The sequence below is a fragment of the Macaca mulatta genome, chromosome 4, assembly GCF_049350105.2.
Source record: "Macaca mulatta isolate MMU2019108-1 chromosome 4, T2T-MMU8v2.0, whole genome shotgun sequence".
Taxonomy (NCBI): Eukaryota; Metazoa; Chordata; class Mammalia; order Primates; family Cercopithecidae; genus Macaca; species Macaca mulatta.
Genome location: NC_133409.1, coordinates 129,765,422 through 129,788,076, shown reverse-complemented (window position 1 = coordinate 129,788,076; position 22,655 = coordinate 129,765,422). Strand labels below are relative to the sequence as shown.

The 22,655-nt window shown below is 45.8% G+C and overlaps 1 protein-coding gene across 1 annotated transcript in view; it reads right to left on the bottom strand.

Annotated features, from left to right (window-relative positions):
* The window catches only part of TRAM2 (translocation associated membrane protein 2), an 80,646-nt gene that overhangs the window by 18,503 nt on the left and 39,488 nt on the right, over positions 1-22,655 (bottom strand). Inside the window, 3 exon segments of the mRNA NM_001260535.1 lie at positions 179-295; positions 807-916; positions 20,850-20,913. Coding sequence (NP_001247464.1) covers positions 179-295; positions 807-916; positions 20,850-20,913 — 291 coding nt within the window.

Here is a 22,655-nt window from a genome sequence, read left to right as displayed (position 1 = left end):
AGAATGCAAACATAGTTTCATTTCTAAGAAGCTAAGAAGGTTCTAAGAAACTTGTTCCCCTTAACAGAAAAAGAAAAAGAGCAAGGTGTCCTCTGCAGTCATTTGATCAGCAATCCCAGAGCCGGAAGTGCCCCTTGGTCTGAGCTCTCCCACTTCAGCCGTCCTGAGAATGGCTCACCGTCACCACCACGTAGAAGCACCAAATCACCGAGGTGAAATGAAAGACGACCAGCTGTCCAGATTCATTGAACTTGCTGTGTTTGACCTTGGAGAGATGAAGCCGTTTGCTGATTTTCTAAAGAATAAAGAAAACCCCTCATATTAATATACAAATGTATCCATACTGGGCAGGTTTCAAACTCCTGTTTTCTCCCCACAAAAGGGTTGAACATCCTTAGAAGTTTGCAGCTGGCCATAATCCAAGGTATTTGGTGTAAACCTACTGTGTGCATACAGTGCTTGGTCTAAGGCAAGCATTTTGAGAAAGTGGCAAGATGAATGCCTCTAGCCTACGTGTAAAGAAAATATCCCCAATTACTCCATGTACCACAGACCCATAAGGAGACCATCTCCAGACAGCTTTCTCTCTGGGTAGTAAATACTGCTGTTCCATGTGCTGATTAAAGGAGGCTGTGAGAGGGAACAGAACTCAAAGCGTGGTGAAGGAAGCCCAGGCAACAGACCCAACCAGCGCAAGCAAGTTGGAGGATGAATGGGTGCAGAGCTGCAGTTTCCTCCAAGGCCAGGTCCTCCACCCCAAGGCACCTCCCCAGCTTCTGATCTCAGAATCCAGACATGTCACTTACATCTAAAATGTACTCCTGAACCACAGCGTGCAAGATGATGGTGATGAAGATGTAGAACAAGATTGTGACCAGGTCCTTAGGGCCATAGTGGTAGTGCACGGTCTCACTGTCTGTGGAGGTAATAAAAGTCCCATCAGCATCCCTGGGGGAAGGAAATACTCTGGGACCCAAAACTGAAACGAGATGGGAAGCAAAATGTGCCATCAAATGGTACCCATTTGCTATAGCCCCAGACTCAGAAGAAGGTTTCTGGTTTCTGCCCCAGATTCCTACCCACCCTCTGGTCTTAGCCCTTGGAAGCACCAACGACGGTGACTAAGGAGAACCAAGTGCATGGCTGCATTGTCATAACAGTATCTCCCAAGTCAGTGCAGCAGAGCACAGCGGTTAGGAGCCAGGATTGGAGACCACCAATCCCCATCACTGGCTCTATCACTCCCTAACTGTGTGACTGTGGATAAAGGACTAACCTCTTTGAGCCTCAATTTCCTCCCCTGAAAATGGGACTACAGTTATGCTTTCTCAAGAAAGCACCGCATAAGGGCTGAAGGTGGACTCAGAAGCTGGACTCCTCAGTTTGTACCACAGCTCTGTCCTATGTGATCCAGGGCTATCTATCTCCATGTGTGACTTTTCTGTACCTCAGTTTTCTCATCTGAAAAATGAGGACAACATTTCCTGCATAGTAGGTTTATTATGAGAATTAAATGAATAAATGCGAAGTGCTTAGAACAGTGTCTGGCACATAGTAAGTGCTATATACATACTTGCTATTATTTTTGTTGCTGGGCTATGGTAAGGATCAAATGAGATAATTTGCTTACAACAATCTACAGTAAGTCTGTTTAAATGGTAGCTTATTAAAATACAATTTAATAGTAATAAATGAGACAGCATCCCAGGTAGAGCAATCTTGTGAAACTCTGCCGTTGCAGCCTGTGGACAGGGGAGAATCTGCATGCTTGCTCCAGTCAGTGGGCAGCAGGCTGCGGGGCTGTGAGCCTGGTGGCCGTGTGCCTGGGTCTGGTCTGCTCTCTGCAACCCCCACCTCCACCAGGCAAATGGCTGCTCTCCAGCTGTGCTGCATTCGCTCTGAGTCACACACACATGAGTCATCTCGCTGCTGAGATGCATTTACCAGAAGGTAGCCAGGCTCAGTTTGTTTCAGGGTGGCCAGGGAACAAAGTCAAGCTGACTGGGTCACTCTGGGAGTCCACCCTAATCTCAGCCACCCTAGACTGAGGGAATGTAACGGTGGGCAGTGGTGAGGGGGTGGGAGGAGGTGGCGAGGACAGAGAGAGCATGATCTTTGAAATCAGACAACCTTTCCTTTTTCCTCTCCCTCTTCCTTTCCACAAAGACCTCTTCTGTGAGAGGCACTGGGCTAACTGTTGAAACATGGAGATAAAAGACACCACCCCTGGTTGGAAAACATACAGTGCAGCAGGGAGACTAACAGACAGATGTACAATTACACTACAGACAGGCAGCACTCCCAAGAGGCACACACAGTGAGCCACAGCAGGCGAGGGCCCCACTCTGGCTCGGGTAAAGGTGGTGGGTAAACTGTTCACTGGTCAGGGTGAACAGGACAGCATCGGAACTTGGGGACCGGCAGGGGAGGCCGTTGCGGGGGCGGAGGGCATCCTAGCCAGAGAAAGCCACACCCACAAAGAATGAAGGGACTGTGGCTGGAGTGCTGGGGGCAGAGGAGAGGTCACCATGGTGAGTGGCAGGCTGCTGTGCATGGCCTTGTATGCCATGTGAAAGGGTGTGGACTTTATCCTGAAGGCAACGTGGAAACATCGAAGAATTCAAATTAAACAGGAAAATGATGACATTTGCGTTCTGGAACATTTACTCTGGCAGCAGTGAACATGCCCAGAGATAAGGACACCAGTTAGAAAGCTGTTCCTGTGATCCAGGTAAGAAGCCACAGGGCATGAACCAAGGCAGGAGAAGAGAAAGGAAGGGAGAAGGAGGGCTGTCAGTGAGAGAGAGCTGATGAGCCTGGGCCACTGAGGACTGAAGGGCTGGGATCCAGGACGGGGAGTCAGGCACTGAAGACCCGAGGAGAAGACATGAAGATGAGGGAGAGGAGACTCATGGCCCTGCCTCTCTGCTCTACCACATGTGACGCCAGGATTACATTTTCCTTGCCTTCTTCATAAAGAGATCGATTAGGTGGCTGCATATTTTGAAATTATAAAATAAACACAGTTTCATCATCAAGATCATCCTTATTAGGTAAAATGGGATTTATACTCAACCAAACAAGCACAGTCCAAAAATCAGTGAAACAGTACCTGACAAGACCTTAGATTAGCTATTTTAAAGCCCTTTAAGAGGGTCACCTGCTATTCTTGATCCCAAATAGTAGGGTTCCAAAGAGATGTGACCATAGTCTGAAATCCTTGTTGAAACTAGAATGAATGTAGAAATAAACACAGACTTGTGTTCCTTTGCTGTTGAGAGCTGCACACACGTATCCTCATTGGCTGACAAACCATGCACAGGGCTCCATGCTGGGTGCTGGGAGACGGCAGTGAGCAAGGTGGGCACAGCCCCTGCCCTCTTGGAGCTGAGCGGGTACACACCAAATCCTCGTACACTTAAACACCGGCAGCCAAAGAACTGTAACTCAACAACAAAAACCAAACAACCTGATTCTAAAAGGGACAAAGTTCTTGAAGAGACATTTCTCCAAAGAAGAAATACAAATGGCCAATAAAGACACGAAAGATACTCAACACCACTCATTAGGGCAATGCAAATCAAAACCACAACAAGGTTATCTCCTCACACCCATTAGGATGGCTACAATGAAGAAAAATAAATAAATAAATAAAATAAAATAAAATAAAAAACAGAAAACAACAAGTATTGGTGAGGATGTGGAGAAATTGGAAACTTTGTACATTGTTGGTGGGAGTGTAAAATGGTACAGCCACTGCAGAAAAACAGTATAGTGATTCTTCAGAAAGTTAACAATACAATTACCACATATTTCAGCAATTCCACTTCTGGGTGGTAGGGTAATTGAAGGTCAGATTTCAGTAAAATATTTGTACATCCATGTCCATAACAGCACTATTCACAATAGCCAAAAAGATGGAAGCGACACAGGTGTCCATGGATTGACGAATGAATAAACAACATGGGCTGTACATATACAGTGGAAGATGATTCAGCCTTTAAAAAAAAGGAAATTCTGACACATGCTGCAACATGGATGGACCTCGAGGACAGTAGACTAAGTTAAATAAGTCAATCACAAAAGGACAAATACTGTATGATTCCATTCATATATGAGTTACCTAGACTAGTCAAATTTAGAGACAGAAAGCAGAATGGTGGTTACCAAGGGCTGGGAGTGAGAGGAACAGGAAGTGCTATTTCATGGGTACGGGGTTTGTTTTGCAAGACGAAAAGAGTTCTGAAGATTGGTTGTACAATAACATGAATGTACTTAACAGTACTGAACTGTACACTTAGAAATGGTTAAGACGGTAAGTTTTACGTTATGTGTATTTTACAATTTAAAAAACAGTAACAGCCGGGGGTGTCAATGCTCTGAAAAAACCCGCATGCAGGTGTGTCAATGCTCTGAAGTGGACTGAAGGCTGGGGGTGTGGAGCAGAAGGTTGGAGACCTGCAGAGGTGGGAGATCAGGAAGGACCCCTTAGAGGTCAGGGCAAGACATGTGGACTGTACCCTAAAGGAATGAAAGCTACTGGAGGAGTTTAGTCACATGTTCATACAGAAATCTCTTCCTGCCACAGGGAGAACGGGTTAGAGCGGCAAGGCTGGAAGAGCAGTCAGGAGGCGCCCGCAGGAATTCCAGGTGGAGCAATGGGAGAAGACATGTGCGTCGGGTAGACTCCGTGACGGAATCAAAAGAACCAGCTAACACGCTGGCTATGCAGATTGATTCAATCATCGTAACTATCTCATGAGATGAACAAGGAAAGTGAATGAGGAAAGAGTTCACAGAGCTAAGGGACACAGTCTGTTTCTTGGGTTTCCTCATTCCTAGAACCCAGCCACCAAATGCCACCTCAAGGTCAACACAGCCCCCCATTCCACTCCATCACCGCTCCATTTCTGGTAACATGCCACTCCTCTGACCTCCTATTCCTACTATCATAAGGAACAGCTTCACACACAAATACTCAAAACTATATTCTAATTTGCAGAAATTATCTCCATGGCTTCCCTCCTTACCTGCTATCTTCCTACTTTTTGTTTTGTTTTTCGAGACAGTCTCGCTCTGTCACCCAGGCCTGAGTGTAATGGCACAATCTCGGCTCACCACAACCTCCTGGGTTCAAGCAATTCTCTTGCCTCAGCCTCCCAAGTAGCTGGGATTACAGGCGCGGGCCACCACATCCAGCAAATTTTTTTTGTATTTTTAGTAGAGATGGGGTTTTGCCATGTTGGCCAGGCTGGTCTTGAACTCCTGACCTAAGGTGATCCACCTGCCTTGGCCTCCCAAAGTGCTGGGATTACAGGTGTGAGCCACCACACCCAGCCCTATCTTCCTACTTTTGATCAGAGGAGGAAAGTATTAGGTTGGTGCAAAAGTAGTAATAAGTTGGCTTGGCGCTTTCTGTTTTCATAGAGCTGCAGAGGTTGGACCTTTGTCCTCTTCCAGGTGCCTATAAACAAACTGTTGTTTTTGATTTTTTTTTTCTTTTTAAATTTTGGTTGCTCACTAATTCTTACAAAAATCCTCACACAAGACCGGGCGCAGTGGTTTACGCCTGTAATCCCAGCACTTTGGGAGGCCAAGGCGGGCGGATCACGAGGTCAGGAGATCGAGACCATCCTGGCTAACACGGTAAAACTCCGTCTCTACTAAAAATACAAAAAAAAAAAAAAAAAAAAATTAGCCAGGTATGGTGGCGGGTGCCTGTAGTCCCAGCTACCCAGAAGGCTGAGGCAGGAGAATGGCATGAACCCGGGAGGTGGAGCTTGCAGTGAGCTGAGATTGTGCCACTGCACTCCAGCCTGGGCAACAGAGCAAGACTCCATCATAAACAAATAAATAAATATCCTCACACGACCCAGGTTAGAGCTCCCACTTCTCATAGACTGCCCCTGTCGTGCATGAGCTCTCAAAAAGAACAGCAATCGTTTGGCAATAATCTATTATATTTTTTTAGAAGAATAAGTCCAGCACATCTCTGGCCTATGAGGCCAGACAGGTGACTCTGATTTTAGATCAAAACAAAATGCCTACAAGGGTGCAGGGGGAGCACAAATGAGCCAGGTGGTCCAGGTGTCTTAAGATAGCTGCTTTCAATACAGAGGCCCACTGCATCAAGCAGGTCATATTCTTCACTTCCACAGAGAAATATGCTTTACACTGTTTTCCTTTAAACACATCACCCTCTTGGTCTATCTTTCACATCTCCACTTTGAGAGAAACAAGTTTAAGAGATATCCACTGACCTTTTAACCTTACTAAATAAATACACATTAAAACTGAGATAAACGGTAGCAACAGGCAGCCTCGGTGTCAGGGACACACTAGAGGGGAGGGGCACATCCCACACTGTGTCCCGCAGGGGTGAGGGAGGCAGTGGCGAAGCTGCATCTCAGTCACTGTGGCTACGGGAGAGGCGCAACCCAGTGGCTGGAGTCCCAATATTTCAAAAGCAAAGAAAAATCTTTATGTGGAATCATCTGATTTTAAAATGCTGGTGACTAATTCGAAATTTTTAAAAACACTGTATGGGCCAACACCAGACTGGCCAAAGAAAACACATCTGTGGGCCAACTCTGACTACAGACCACAGATGTGTAACCTCCAACCTTCCTGACCCCCGAATACCTTTCCAACACCAATACTCGATGAGCCTTCTTCCTATATAACCCGATGGAGTATGCCAATATGCTCTAGTGGAGGAATTAATCTAGCTTTGGTAAAAAGCACCTTCAATGACGACCTTCCCACCGTAGTGGGTTATCCCACCTCCTACCAAAAGTGACACTCGCTTTGCTTATCTTTGATTACAGTTTAAAGGGAGACCTGAAACAGTCAGAATCTTGGCTGTTTTGACAATCTCTGTGGGCAGCTGTCCCTTTTGGGGAGTCACATTCTGCTTGACCTCCTGCTCCGCTTCCTATGACTAATAGGTATTTTCCTGTTTCCTTCTGAGGTCACCTGCAAGCGGCTTCTCCTGCCTGCCTTTACATTTCCCAATCCTGTCTGGATCCCACCGTGCGGTCTCTGACCTCCTCTGCACAACCTGAGCTGGTGTCCACTTACTACTGCCATCCCATCTGCTTCTGAGAACTCCTCTGAGCGGGGGCAGGCATCTGTCCTAGAAGCTTCTTCCTTTGTCTGAAAGCTAGTTGTTTAAAGAGCATCACTGTACTCCCAGTTTCTTTCCGAAGCCCTGCAAATCTGGATTTGTAAAATTTTCTTCTGTTGGTTTCTGTGCTAAGAGCCAACTCTGTTTTCATATTATTTTGAGTCTTTTACACTATATATAAATCCAGAATTAGATACGGAAACATCACCACAAACAAAAGCCGGAGGCAAATGATCACCTGGGGAAAATATTTACAATTCAGATCAGAGACAAAGGGCTAATCTTGCTAATAGGTAGTAAGTTGCTATAATTTGACAATAAAAGGATTTTTAAAAATCGAGTAGAAATGAACAAAGGATATAAACAGACAAGCCACAGAAAAAAGAAACATAGAAAAGATGATCCTTATACATTTAAAAAAATGCTCAGCCTTACACAGAAGAGATATGCAAATTAAAATTACACTGAGATGAAAACTACACTGAGATACCATTTCATACCTATCAGATGGGCAAAAATCCAAAGCTTGACAATATATTCTTGCTCAGGCTGTGGGGAAACAGACTCTTTCTTACACACTGCCAGCAGGAATGTAAAACGGTACCACCTCTTTGGAGGGCAATTTGGCAATTTCTATTGAGATTACAAACGCATCAATCCTTTGATGCAGCAATTCTACTTCTGGAAATTTATCCTGCAGCTGGTACCTGCTACAGTCAAAATGACATGTGTACAAGGTTATACACCACAGCACTGTTTTTAACGGTAAACGAATGGAAACAACCCATGTTGTTTTATCTATAGGGAACTGCTAGACACAGTTATAATACACCAGGGTTACTCAACATGTGGCCATGGGCCAATAGCATCAGTAACACCTGTGAGCTTAGAAACGCACATTCTTGGGCCCTGCCCCAGGCCTACTGGCTCAGAAACTTAAAGTAGAAATCTGTATTTAACCACACCTCCAGGTTATGCTGACCCAGCAACAATTTAAAAAATACTTATGTAAGCAATAGAGCGATTTAAAAATGAGAAAAATGAAATCAAGAACAGGGAAAACTGTAACCAGGGGATTCATGAATCAGAACAGTGGTTACTTTAGGAGGGGTGCTGACTGGGAGGGGCAGGAGGAAGCTGGGGTGCTATATCTTGATCTAGGCTAGAGCTGCATGGGTGTGTACATAGGTAAAAATTCATCAACATGGGCACTTGGCTGCATGCACTATACCTCAAAACAAATTTTTAGAAAGTTGATGATGCTCTCTACATCTTGATATGAAATGATATCTAGGAAACATTATTTGTTGGGGAAAAAAGCCAGGTACAGAAGAAGCATATAGTATTCCATCTTTTATGTAAGAAAGGGCAGGAAAGAAAAATAAGCATTTGTATCTACATAAAGCAACACTGGATGGCCAGTTAAGAAAGTGTGGGAGGGCCGGGCGCAGTGGCTCACGCCTGTAATCCCAGCACTTTGGGAGGCCGAGGCGAGGCGGGCGGATCACAAGGTCAGGAGATCGAGACCACGGTGAAACCCCGTCTCTACTAAAAATACAAAAAATTAGCCGGGCGCGGTTGTGGGCGCCTGTAGTCCCAGCTACTCGGGAGGCTGAGGCAGGAGAATGGCGTGAACCCGGGAGGCGGAGCTTGCAGTGAGCCGAGATCGCGCCACTGCACTCCAGCCTGGGCGACAGAGCGAGACTCCGTCTCAAAAAAAAAAAAAAAAAAAAAAATAGAAAGTGTGGGAGGGTACACAGGACACAACAGGGACTGCCTACAGGGAGGAGGGGTGTGAAAGGAAGGGAGGGCAGGGTGGGAACAAGGCTCTCCCTCTGTAGTCATGGACTGGATGGGGCACAGGGAAGCTGGGAAGTGGGAAATAGTCTATCTTGGTCTAGGTTCAATTGGTACAAAAAACCCTGACCTAGGTTAGAGCTGTACAGGAAAGTGTTTCCATACAGATTTATAATGGAACCATGTGAATGTATTTCTATTCAAAAAATAATTTTTAAGTAAGTCTTCAAATTCTTCCTGCTTTGTACAAATAAAGTGGTGTCTTCTTATCTACCTTGTTGCTCTATTTTTTTTTTTTTTTTTCCATAGGAAGCCAGACCGAGCATGAAAAGACCTGAAGCTCACTTCTGGAACCGCCACTTGTCTGTCATGTGATCCAGGGTCTCTCTGTCTCAGTTACCTCTTCTGAACAATGGGATAAAACCATCTACCTTTTCTCACAGAGCTATACATTGTAAGGTGCTATGCAAATAGATGAAAGCATTATGCCTATTTCCAACAGAAAGAATCAGACACTAAAGGAACAGAAGAGTCACTTGTTCTGTGCTATGCACGGTACTGAACACCTCTCATGGGAACATTTACTCTTCACGGTAATCCCGGATTATTATCTCCATTTACTGACATGGCGCTGAGGCGCAGAGGTGAGCAGTTGCTGTACCCCCAGGACCTGCAGCTAGGCAGCAGTGGGGCCAGGACTCAACCGTGCTACTAATGCCAGGGCCAAACCCATTAGCTCCCCACCAGGCCTCTCTGCCTCCTGACGTCCCTTCAAATCACACAGAAGGTGCACTCATTAAACCCTGAAGGCCTGCCCTACCCCCCAGGTGGCAGGGAAAAAAGAGGAGCTTAAGACAGGCATGGGGCAAGCAGCCTCCAAGGGCAGCATTCTGACCTCCACCCCTCCCCACTCTCCAGGCTGCTGGTCTACTCCCTCTGTGGCCTCCCAACCTGGAAGATGTGACCAGCGGTGTTTTAACTACAAGCATCACCATAGTTCTCAGACACATGAGCATAGACACACACACACACACACACACACACACACACACGCGGTGTTTTAACTACAAGCATCACCATAGTTCTCAGACACATGAGCATAGACACACACACACACACACACACACACACACACACACACACACACACGCTGTTATAGGTTGAATTGTGCCTCCCAGCACTTTGGGAGGCCGAGGCAGGTGGATCACAAGGTCAGCAGTTCAAGACCACGCTGGCCAACACAGTGAAAACCCATCTCTACTAAAAATACAAAAATTAGCTGGGCTTGGTGGCAGGTGCCTGTAATCCCAGCTACTCAGGAGGCTGAGGCAGGAGAATCACTTGAACCTGTGGTTGAGTGGCGGTTGCAGTGAGCTGAGGCTGCGCCACTGTACTCCAGCCTGGGTGACAGAGCTAGACTCCGTCTCAAAATATATATATATTTGAAGTCCTAATTCAGATACAGTCTTTACAGAGATAAATTAAAATGAGGTCATTAGGGCGGAAACTGTTTCAGTATGACTGGTGGTCTTCTAAAATGGGAGAAATTTAGATACAGAGACAGACACAAACAGAGGGAGGGTGATGACAAGAGACACAGGGAGAAGATGGCCATTTATAAGCCAAGAGAGACTTAGAACAGATCCTTCCCTCACAGCCCTCAGAAGGAATCAACATTGCCATCATCTTGATCTCAGACTTCTGGTCTCCAGAACTGTGAGACAATACATTTCTCTTTAAGTCACTCAGTTTGTGGTACTTTGTTATGGCCATCCTAGGAAATACACACATACACACATACACACACACAAACACACAGGCGCGCGCGCGCGCCAGAGAATTAAAGATCTGACGGATCTTCAAAGTTACCATTTTAACCCCACATTGCATGCTTTGGAATATATTTTCTCAATTTTTATAGTAAGGAAGGAAGATAAAGAAAGGATACTTACATGACATAAAACAATGTAGCAAAGATGAATGGAAGGTTGAAAAGAAGTTAAGATCCTGGACTTCTGCATTGCTTTTTTTTCCCTCCCCACCCCAGGCTGGAGTGCAGTGGCACGATCTCAGCTCACTGCAACCTCTGCCTCCCAGGTTCAAGCGATTCTCATGCCTCGAGTAGCTGGAATTACAGGTGCGCCCCACCACACCCGGCTAATTTTTTTGTGTTTTTAATAGAGACTGGGTTTTGCCACTGGGCGCAGTGGCTCACGCCTGTAATCCCAGCACTTTGGGAGGCCGAGGCGGGCAGATCATGGGGTCAAGAGATCGAGACCATCCTAGCTAACACAGTGAAACCCCGTCTCTACTAAAAATACAAAAAATTAGCCAGGCATGGTGGTGGGCGCCTGTAGTCCCAGCTACTCGGGAGACTGAGGCAGGAGAATGGCATGAACCCGGGAGGAGGGGCTTGCAGTGAGTCGAGATAGCACCACTGCCCTCCAGCCTGGGCGACAGAGCAACACTCTGTCCAAAAAAAAAAAAAAGAAAGAAAGAAAGGTACTTCCATGACATAAAACAATGTAGCAAAGATGAATGAAGGGCTGAAGAGAAGTTGATAAGATCCTAGGCTTCTGCATTGTTTTTTTTTTTTTTTCTTCCCCCCAGGCTGGAGTGCAGTGGCATGATCTCAGCTCACTACAACCTCTGCCTCCCAGGCTCAAGCGATTCTCATGCCTCAGCCTCCCAAGTAGCTGGAATTACTGGTGTGCCCCACCACACCTGGCTAATTGTTTTGCATTTTTACTACAGACTGGGTTTTGCCATGTTGGCCAGGCTGGTCTCAAACTCCTGACCTCAAATGATTCTGCCTGCCTCGGCCTCCCAAAGTGCTGGGATGACAAGCATGAGCCACCGCACCCAGCTGGCATTGCTTTCTTGATGCACCATTCCTTTTTATAAGGCTGTAACCCTCCCTGTAGCTTTCCAGAAAGAAATATACGAGGATTCCTAGGTGCCAGGCACATACTACAGACTCCACTGTACTTCAAAGTTCTGTGACTTCTGCATACAACATCGCCTGGGCATGACACATGCATTCCATAGGCTGCCTCATGTGAAGAATGCTTACAGCTAGGGGAATGTGTGAACATTTTAAAATTCAGGGAGAGCTGTAAAGAAAAAATAATCTCTCAAGAGTCACATACAAAAAAAATTTTTTTAATTAAGGCTTTTTTTTTTTAACTTACATGAAAAAAAGAACAATTTCAACAAACCCATCATTAAATTGACAAAAATTATGTCAGTAAAAACAAGTGATTAGAAAAAAAAAATTATCTGGCTGGGTGTGGTGGCTCACGCCTGTAATCCCAGCACTTTGAGAGGCCGAGGTGGTGGATCACTTGAGGTCAGGGGTTCCAGACCAACCTGGCCAACATGGTGAAACCCTGTCCCTACTAACAATACAAAAATTAGCTGGGCATGGTGGCGGGTGCCTGTAGTCCTTGCTACTCAGGAGGCTGAGGCAGGAGAATAGCTTGAACCCAGGAGGTGGAGGATGCAGTGAGCAAAGATCGCACCACTGCTCTCCAGCCTGGGCAACAGAGCAAGACTCCATCTCAAAAAAAAGAAAAAAAAAAGAAAAAATTATCCTACCTAGATAGAAGAAACAATTTGATCAGGAGAAATAGGAAAGTGAAGTTCAAGTAAAGATGTGGGGTGGGGTCCAGGTCAGAAAGGGTGCGGGGGGGGGGTGGGGGTAAGAGCAAGATGATTCACTAGGAGAAGAGACATTTGGGGGCTCAGTGCAGCAGTTCAAAGATGTGCGTCTGCAGGCTCTAGCCACGTTCCTGCTGACCGCAGGCTGCAGGCTGGTTAACAATCAGCCACAGCCACTCTGTGGCTCTGCTTATTTAAGCCTCTACAAGCTCCACACAGAATGGGATAAATTATCTGAGCTACGACAGGGAATTGGATAAAAATCAAGCTGCGTCTGAAGAAGACACTTCTAGGCTGCATGGGTGTTCAGTGTGTGAAAATTCGTTGAGCTGAACACATGATTTGTCCACCTTTCTACACAATTGTTACACTTAGTAAGTTTTAGTTATTGGGGAAAAGAATCAAGTCCAGGACTGGCCACAAGTCCTGGGTCAGAGGCTCCCCATTCCTTTTCAGATGGCCAACCAATAAGGCCAGGGACACTGGGGGCCGTGGTTTTTCTCTTATTCATACACACAGAACCTCAGGGTCAGAGGAGATCTTTGTGGCTATTTGGCTCAACAGGGCCAGGACAGAGCCAAGTCTCTACCTCCCTGGTTGGGACTGCCTATGCCCACTGCCCCATTTGATAAACCCAGCTTTTCTAAAGCTTTCCAGAACCCTGGTGCTGTACAGGTGTGACCACCCCAGCCCCTCCTTGGCTCTCACTGGTGCATCCTTGGGAGCACGAATCAATTCTCTGAGCCTCAGTTTCCTTGGCTGTAAAAGGAGCAGGCTAGGCTAGATGAGTCTCAAGTCTCCTCCAGCTGTATGGGCCACAGATTAGGTAGCTTTCATCTATAATCAAGTATGGCTTCCATCTCCAGAGCCACCGCTGTCCACCTGTCTCTTTCCTTTCTTGACCCCCCATGAGCTCATCTTACAAAGAGGGGCTCAGCTTGATATGTGATGCCAACCTTTCAAGTATATGATACAAGCAGTAGACAACACTAATTCCTGCCAATCACCAAAGGGAACAAGAATCATTTGAGCCCTGGAAAAAGGCCTTTGGCTGAATGAGGCTTTAAAACCATCTGTCTGAGGTTGTTTTGACTGCAGTGAGTCTCATCCTAGAAGAGGCTGCGAGAACAATGGCCAAGCTATGGTGTAGGAGGTTCTTAGGCCTTTCATCTCTGGCTGCAAAATGCAACAGAGCAGATGGTAGTAATAAAGCCAATTGGGATCCACAGGGCCTGGGGATGGATCCTTATTACCTTTGATCACTGCAAAACAAACCCATCTCTGGAAGAGCTCCCTCAGCCTCAACCTTGGTGTTCTAGGCGTGCAGCAGCAGGCAGGCTGAGCAACGTCAAAGCTACCAGAACTGCTGCCCACATTGCCTTACAAACATGTACATTACTTTTTTTTTTTTGAGACGGAGTCTCGCTCTGTCACCCAGGCTAGAGTGCAGTGGCGCGGTCTCAGCTCACTGCAACCTCCACCTCCTGGGTTCAAGAGATTCTCCTGCCTAAGCCTCCAGAGCAGCTGGGACTACAGGTGCGTGCCACCATGCCCGGCTGATTTTTTTGTATTTTTAGTAGAGACGGGGTTTCACCATGTTAGCCAGGATGGTCTTGATCTCCTGACCTCTTGAGCCGCCCGCCTTGGCCTCCCAAAGTGCTGGGATTACAGGTGTGAGCCACTGCGCCCAGCCACAAACATGTACATGACTTCTTAGGGAGCTGTAGCCCCAGCTGGAAACCAACTCCACTAGTGATACTCCCCACCTCCCCCAACCTTTCCCAGGACCCGATATTTATAGAGAAACCAAAACTAGAAAAGGACAGAAAGATGCAAATGAGTTACTGGGTTTAGGGGTTTCCCTATCTTACCTTTGAGGTTACAAGCGCAGGATTATTTGAAAGCCTAACTAGAGATTTTCGCCCACCTCACTTAAAATCACGCTTCTCGGGCTAAAGCTCCGGGCACAGGAACCTCCGGAGCTCTTGTTAAAATGTAGGTTTTGATGCAGCAGGTCTGCGCTGGGGCCTGAAAGTCTGTGTTTCTCACAGGTTCCCTGGTGGTGCCGATGGTGTTGGTCTATGGAAAATCTGAGTAGCAAGCCCTTCAGAGGACTCCCAGGGCTTCCTGTCTACAGGAACCACTGGGGTTGAGGGAGTGGTCATCACTCTGGATTTTGCAGATGGGAGATAGAGACCCAGGTGTTAAGTGTTTTGCCCAAGACAATTCAGCAAATTAGTAGCACAACCCAAGACAACCTTGTGGCTAAATGCTTAGCCCGTTTAGGCTCACCTGTCGTAGATCAGACAGGAAGTCAACAGGCTTGGAGTCTGCCTGTGGGAAGAATCAAACTTTTCTGACCTTTATAGTCTATACATTTCTGATCACACATGAGATACTTTGGGGTAGTTTAATTAGAAAGAAGACTCAAGAGTGTGTAATGGTAAGATCAGAAAACACACATTTTATTCCTTGCCAGAACTGAGCAGGGTGGACGGTTGTGGCCAGTTAAATTTGAATTTCAGATAAACGATGATTAATTTTCTAGTATAATTCTATCTCATACATCATTTGGGACGTACTTATACTTTTAAAAAGATATCTATTGTTTATCTGAAACTCTAACTGGCAGTGCTGAATTTTTATTTGCTAATAGAATGGCAAGCAGAAATGAGGAGAGCAGGAAGTTAGTAAAGGAATATTTCCTGCTTCATCACTGTTGTCCTTGAAGAAAACCTCAAGGATGCCAGGGTGGCAGGGGCTCCACCAGGATGCATAAGATGCATCACTGCCACTACTGTGTGCATCTCTCTGAAAGAAGCTTAATTTTTTTAACCAGCTGATTATAATGCACAAAGTCGTAAATTTATAGCTGGTGTTATGAGCTAAATTGTGTCTCCCCCACCTCCACCAAATCTTGTGGATGTCCTAACTTCTAGCACCTCAGAATGTGACCTCATTCAGAAACAGGGTCTCTGCAGATGTAGTTAGTTAAGATGAGGTCACCGTGGAGTAGGTTGGGCCTCTGATCCAACATGACTGTGTCCTTATGAAAAAGAGAAATTTGGACACACAGACGTGTACTCAGGGAGAATTCCGTGTGAAGACTGGCACTGCACTGCCGCACGCAAAGGAACTACCAGAAGCCAGGAGGGAAGCCTGGACTAGATCCTTCCCAGAGCCTTCAGAGGAGCGGGGCCCCTCTGCTGGCCCCATGGTCTCGGGATTCTAGCCTCCAGAAGGCTGGGATGGTAAATTTCTATTGTTTTAGCCACTAGGTTTGTGGTACTTTTGTTAAACTGGCCCTAGGAAACTAGTACTGGGAGCTGGGAAGAAGAGAAAGGAGTATAGAAGAAGAGGGAGTTATGGCAAAACAAAACCTTCAAGAAAAGGCCCCAACCACATTACTTATTAACTTTGTTCCTTAGAACTTGAAAATGTCAGCTGAGGAAGACACAGGGATTTGGAAATGATGGACCCCCTTGTATGAAAACAGTTACTGGCTCTACTAAAATTCAGTTTTAAATGTTGAGTTGAGCAAGTTACACACTACTTAAGGAAGAAACCTTAGAAGTCAGAATTTACGCTGGTTATAGAAAAAAAAGGTACATTTCCAAGAGTAGAGTGCGATCTAAAGAGATTTTGGGGAGGGTTTTTAAAATCACAACCTTAACAGACTTGTTATTGTACAGTGTTTTCTCCCATGAGAAGTCTGCTTTCCTCCAGTTCTTACAAACCAAACAATTACCATATTGGGTTAGTGATTAAGAAGCTCAAAACAAAATTAAGCAGGCTATTCTGATTTCATTCTCTCTCTTGATTATTTGCTTGTCATATTTCCAATAGCCCCAAATGGCAAGATTTAAATAAAAGATAGGCTACTTAAAACACTTAATCTTCTCTTTCTAAAGTAACTGAAACCCCCTCCATTTACCATGTACTTTACTGTACCTTTTCCTCTACCCAGGTCTGTTCTGGGCCTGGAGGAGGATTCCAGGAGCAGAATTCAATAGTCCCACCCTGGGAAAATGCCAAAGCCCACTGGCTCAAGTCACGCTGGCCTATGTACAGTTACTAGAGCCATTGTGCCCCCCGAGGTGTTACTAGAACCCTCCGAGGTGTCTGTGCCTCACTTGATGGCTTTTGCTTATGCTGGTCCCTGTGCACGGAGTGCTTTCTTCTGCCCAGACCTCTCCCTCTACTCACAACACAACGCAACCCCACACTCAGCAACATCTTCTGTCACCACCCCTTTGTTTTTCCTTACCACATAACCTTGTACATTTCCTTCATCACCCTATCACAACTACAATTTAATTCATTGTTTACTTGTTTATTACCTCTCTTAGTTTCATTTATCATGAAACTAATAAATGATAAGTTTCATGACATCAGAGATCAGATGGGTTCTGTACATTATTTTCCACCCAGACCCTGGCCCACAATGGGCACACAAATATTTGTCTAGCTTGATTAATTAATTAAGCAAATGAAGGCATGACACGGTGGCACTCCACTACCCCCACTCCCCCTTACTCAAACACTGTAGGAAGCTTTTTCTGCCCAGAGGGTCTGAGTTCAGCTCTAAAGTGTGCTTACCTACGCTTCTCATGCTGTTGTGAGAACAATGCTTGAGGATATCACTTGTCTTGCCAGTGTCTCTGGGAAGGTTTCAAACTCAAAAATCAACCCTCTGATTATGATCTGGCTTTACAAATAGCCCTTCTTATAATAAAAGGATGCCCAATCACATGCACATCAACTTTGGAGGTCTCCAGGGCAATTCTTTCTCATGGTAAATTAGTCACACAGCTCTGGGTGTGTAGGGTATGATCCAGCATCCCCTGTAAGTTGACTTCAGGGAGAAATGTGATGAAAACACCAGCACAATATTTGATAACTGGCTGTCTCTGTAGACATTTATAAACTGGCATTCTGATTTTTTTTTAATCCTGTGCATTTTTATATTTACAAAACGACTTTAAAATTGAGGGTTTATGGGTCACGGAGTATTAAATGACAGAGGATATTTTGGCAATACATACATAAAACCTTTACATACTACTTAACCTAGAAGTTCCAGTAATAGGAAGTTATCCTAAGAAAGCAATCATAAATAAATGTAAAAATTTAGCCACAGGAATGTTCACTGTAGTACTATTTACAATAAAAACAGGAAACTTAAATATCCATACGGGGCTGATTGGATAATTTGTGGTAATCCCTATTAAGAAACATCCTGCAGCTTTTCAGAATATCTGGTTGAATGGAATGATAATCAATGACACACAAAAAGGTTCATCATATTATAATAGCAAAAAATTGTGTTATAAATCAATATTCCAAAACATTCTAACTTTAGTTTTTTTCTGGGTGATGGGGTCCTGTGTGACTTTTATCTTCTTAATGGTTTTCTGTGTTATAATTTTTCTCTAAGACTTATGTATCACTCACATAAATGTATTTTGAAAAAGTGCTGAAGAATAATTTTTAACTAGTTACAAAAGGTCAAATACTATCTATATTTCACTTATATGAAGTACCTAAGGTAGTCAAATTCACAGAGACAAAAAATGGAATGGGGGCTATTGGGGGCTAGAGGCGGTAGGGAAAGGGGAGGTAGGGTTTGGTGGGCAGAGTTTCAATCTGCAAGATGAAAAGAGTTCTGGAGATGGATGGTGGTGATGGCAGCACAACAATGTGAAAGTACTTAGTGCCACTAAGTTACACGCTTAAAAATGGTTACGATGGTACATTTTATGTTATATATATTTTACAATGTTTTTAAACTAAAAAATAAATCAGTAAATCTTGAGTACAGTCAAGTCTCTGTTATTAGGATTTTCAAGAGGCAAGAGTAAATAAGCCCGGATTTGACTTAGAACACACAGCCCTGAGCTATATCATCCACGTGCCCCCAGCACTAGAGTGTGCCCTGGGATGAGCAGGCATCTGTCTGCTTGCTGACCACTGGTGCTGGCCACATGTTTCCTGGCCCACTGAGGCCAGAGATGCTCTCCAGTCTCTTTCGTGGCAGTTTTCTTCCTCTCTTGCCAGTGCCCCTCGGTTTGACTCTCAGATGAAGAAACTGACTTGGTTGCCCCAGAAAAGCATGGCTTCCTCCCAATCCTGGCCACAGTGACTAGGGCCAGGAAAGATTCATGGCTATATCCTCCATGAGCCGCAGGTTCAGGATTTGCCCCCAAAGTCTTTTAGCTAGTAGCTGGCAGAGCCAGACAAGGAAAAGAATCTCACCTTAAAGTCACCTCTCTACTATAAAGAGGAAAAGGCCGTGTGCAGTGGCACATGCCTGTAATCCTAGCACTTTGGGAGACCAAGGCGGGTAGATTACCTGAGGTCAGGAGTACAAGACCAGCCAGCCTAACACGGTGAAACTCCTTCCCTACTAAATACAAAAAATTAGCCAGGCGTGGTGGCGCATACCTATAATCGCAGCTACTTGGGAGGCTGAGGCAGGAGAATCACCTGAACCCGGGAGGTGGAGGTTACAGTGAGCCAACATTGCGCCATTGTACTCCAGCCTGGGCAACAAGAGCAAAACTCCCTCCAAAAAAAAGGCCGGGTGTGGTGGTTCATGCCTGTAATCCCAGCACTTTGGGAGGCCAAGGTGGGCGGATCACCTGAGGTCAGGAGTTCGAGACCAGCCTGACCAACATGGAGAAACCCTGTCTCTACTAAAAACACAAAATGAGCCAGGCATGGTGGCGCATGCCTGTAATCCCCACTACTTGGGACGCTGAGGTGGGAGAATCACTTCAACCCAGGAGGCGGAGGCTGCAGTGAGCTGAGATCGCGCCATTGCACTCCAGCCTGGGCAACAAGAGTGAAACTCCGTCCAAAACAAACAAACAAACAAAAACAACAACAACAAAAGAATAAAGAAGAACTACATTCAGCAAACAAAAGTCCTTCCTTTGTTCACCAAGAGGCCACCCAGGACTTAGCTACTGAGAAAGGAGTGATGCTCAGGTGCTGGTGGCGGGATCTGAGAAGCCCAAAGTTGCAGACCTGTGCCCAAGGGCTGGACTCGGCCTTCAGATGATGTGTTGGTTTGGTTTACACAATGTTGACCCACATGGTGTTTGCAGAATTTCTAAATTAGCTGGCAACATTTAAAAATCAGAGTTTTTCTACCTAAAAAGAGATTTCTTTGGATTCTTTTGTGGAGGGTGGCAAAGGAAGTTCTTAGGCACACAAGGTTTACACTCCTATGTGATGACTGGCTGGAAGTGAGCAGCAGCTACTCCTTTAGATAGACCCCCTCCCCTGTCCAGTTCAGCGATTTACCTGCCTGGCCCAGCTGCTCCTTGAGCTGCAGCCCCTCAACTGTACTGGGAACTGCCAGTGAGGCCGCTGTGGTACCTGGCATGATGCTGGCTGGGTTCCCTGTAAGTGCTTGGAAATGCTCAGCCACTATGGGGGAAGCTTGTGATGCAGCAGCTGTAGTCAGTGGCCCTTAACAACAGCCGTGCAACAAGACCTGGGGCTGGGCCTGAGGTTTAGTCCTTACCCCAACCCAGTCAAGAGTGCAGCACTCTGTCCCCCAACCATGCTTCCATGCACTGTCAAAACGCAACATCCTGCCCATTGTCCTCACTGAAAATGTTAAAAGAAAGCCATGCTCTGGAGAACAGATCAATGGTCACGACGCCTCATGTCCTGTCTCCAACAGAACTCAATGTTAGATGCTTTGGAGAAAGGAGTAGGAGCTGCATGAAGCACCACGTGGTGCAGCAGGTCCTCTTCTGATGAAGAAGAGAGAGCAGAAGAGAGGGAAGTTCTTAGCTGTTAATGCTGCACCACTGCAATCTCAGTGGTGGAGGCTGCCAGAGGCTGGTTTCAATATCTAAAAAGATTATACACAGCTAGATGTGGTGGCTCACGCCTGTAATCCTTGCACTTCGGGAGGCCAAGGCGGGTGGATCACGAGGTCAGGAGTTCGAGACCAGCCTGGCCAACATGGTGAAACTCCGTCTCTACTAAGAATACAAAAATTAGCAGGATGTGGTGGCACACACCTGTAATCCCAGCTACTTGTGAGGCTGAGGCAGGAGAACTGCTTGAACCTGGGATGCAGAGGTTGCAGTGAGCCAAGATTGTGCCACTGCACTCCAGTCTGGGTGACAGAGCAGAGACTCCATCATGGGGGAAAAAAAAAAGATTGTACACGGATGGTGAAAAGGAAGCTTTCCAGGTTCTTCAGGATTAACAGGGCCAGGAGAAGATGGAGACCAGTGATTCTTACCTGCTGTAGGCACGCTAATGTTATACTGAGGTAAAATAAATAGAAAGGCAGTCTTGGCTGTGACCTGTAAAACAAAGGAAAAGAGTTCCAGTTTAGCTTCTGGCCACATCAAAAGAAACAAGTGGAAGCTGCTAACCGCCCCTTTTACATCTTAGACCCTCAAACCTCTTGACTGAACGGTTCTGCCTAATGCAGAGTTGGCACTAGTTTTTGTTCTATTTTTCTTTAATGACATGCCTCTCAATACCTGTACGCTGGGACCCAGATGGTATCTAGACTGATACTCACTGCAGATGAGATGAAACAAGCTGTGTGTGACAGGATGGGAGCTCACAAGTGAATAGTACAAATCTGTTGGCCATTTATTCATTCATTCAGATATTTATCAGTTTACTTCTGTGCATCAGCATTGTGGAAGACAGAAACTAATAAATAAAGTCACAACCTTCAAGAAGGTTAGGGCCTAGCTGAGGTTTCCCCAGCACTTTGGCTGCCTGTGCATTGAAGAGCAACCCTGAAAGTTGACACCTGAGCTTCAGAAACAGAGAATTCCAGCTGCTAATTTCACATCTACCTTACTGGGAGTCATGGGACCAGATGTAACATCCCACATTGCTGGCTTATTTCAAAAACTGCCTTTAAAATCTTAGTTGTGCTGTGAAACAAAAAACTGTGGTTTCCACCTAGTTATGAATGGCCAAATCAGTACTGTGACAGTTTAGCCAGCAGGGGAGAGATGACAAAACTTGGGGGTTTGAAGCTTGGACTCGAGAATCGACTACCTGGTTTTAAATGCCAGCTCTACCATTTTCTTGCTATGTAACTACCAGCAAGTAATCTTATACGCCGAGCCTCAGTCTGCTTGTCCATAAAATCCGGGGTGTTTGTGATACCTCAGCTGGTCTGGGTACTACAGACTGGTGTGGCGCTGGCCCAGCTGTTAGCGTTGTTCAAGGATCCCCAGAGGTTTCGGATGTGCAGGTGGGCCTGAGAACCACCATCCACACTGTTCTGAAACCTGCAGTGAGGCCAGGTGAGGAGGAGGCCCAGGACCAGGCCTTTCCCAAGGGCCCTCTGGAGACACCTCATCAATAAAGGGTGCTGGTTCTTCTCTAACAGAGGTTTGAAGGATGCACATGTGAGGGACGGGGTGGGGGGACAAACACACTGGACAGTGGCAAAGGCAGCATGGAAACGAGTGAATGATGCATCACAGATGCCCTGTGTTGCCCAGACATGCCAGCGAGAGGTCACTATCCTCAGCTACTTCTAGAGACAACCCACTCCTTTGAAGAGCAAATCTCCCCCATCCCCTGGTCAACAAGACCCATCCCATTCAGTGGGTGTCGTTTACTCTGCACACACAGACGCAGGACGAGCCTTCTCGTGTTTCTGTGCTGCTGCCTTAGACATGTCCGATCAAGCTTGCAGGGAAAAACCCAAATGAGATTAGCTAAGAGAAGGATTGATAGCAAACACCAAGCCCTATCCGAATATACAGGTCTTCCTAATCCCCACCCTAAAACCTTAATACCTTTGGTCAAGACCTTTTTCAGTGTTCTCAACCTACCTTCCCGTCCGACTGCCTGTATTTTCTTTAGAACAGATGTGCTGGGTTTCAGCCAATACATTCTAGTCACTACTTCCTTTGGGGAGTTTTAGCCCCTCTCAGTTTGTGTCTTACCTTTCCTATACCCACCACCACACACACAGTTGTCCTGATTAGAATCTCACGCATCCCTTCATGACCCACCTCAATTGTAATGTGAAGCCATTCCCAGCTGTTCAAGGGCATGATCTCTGCTT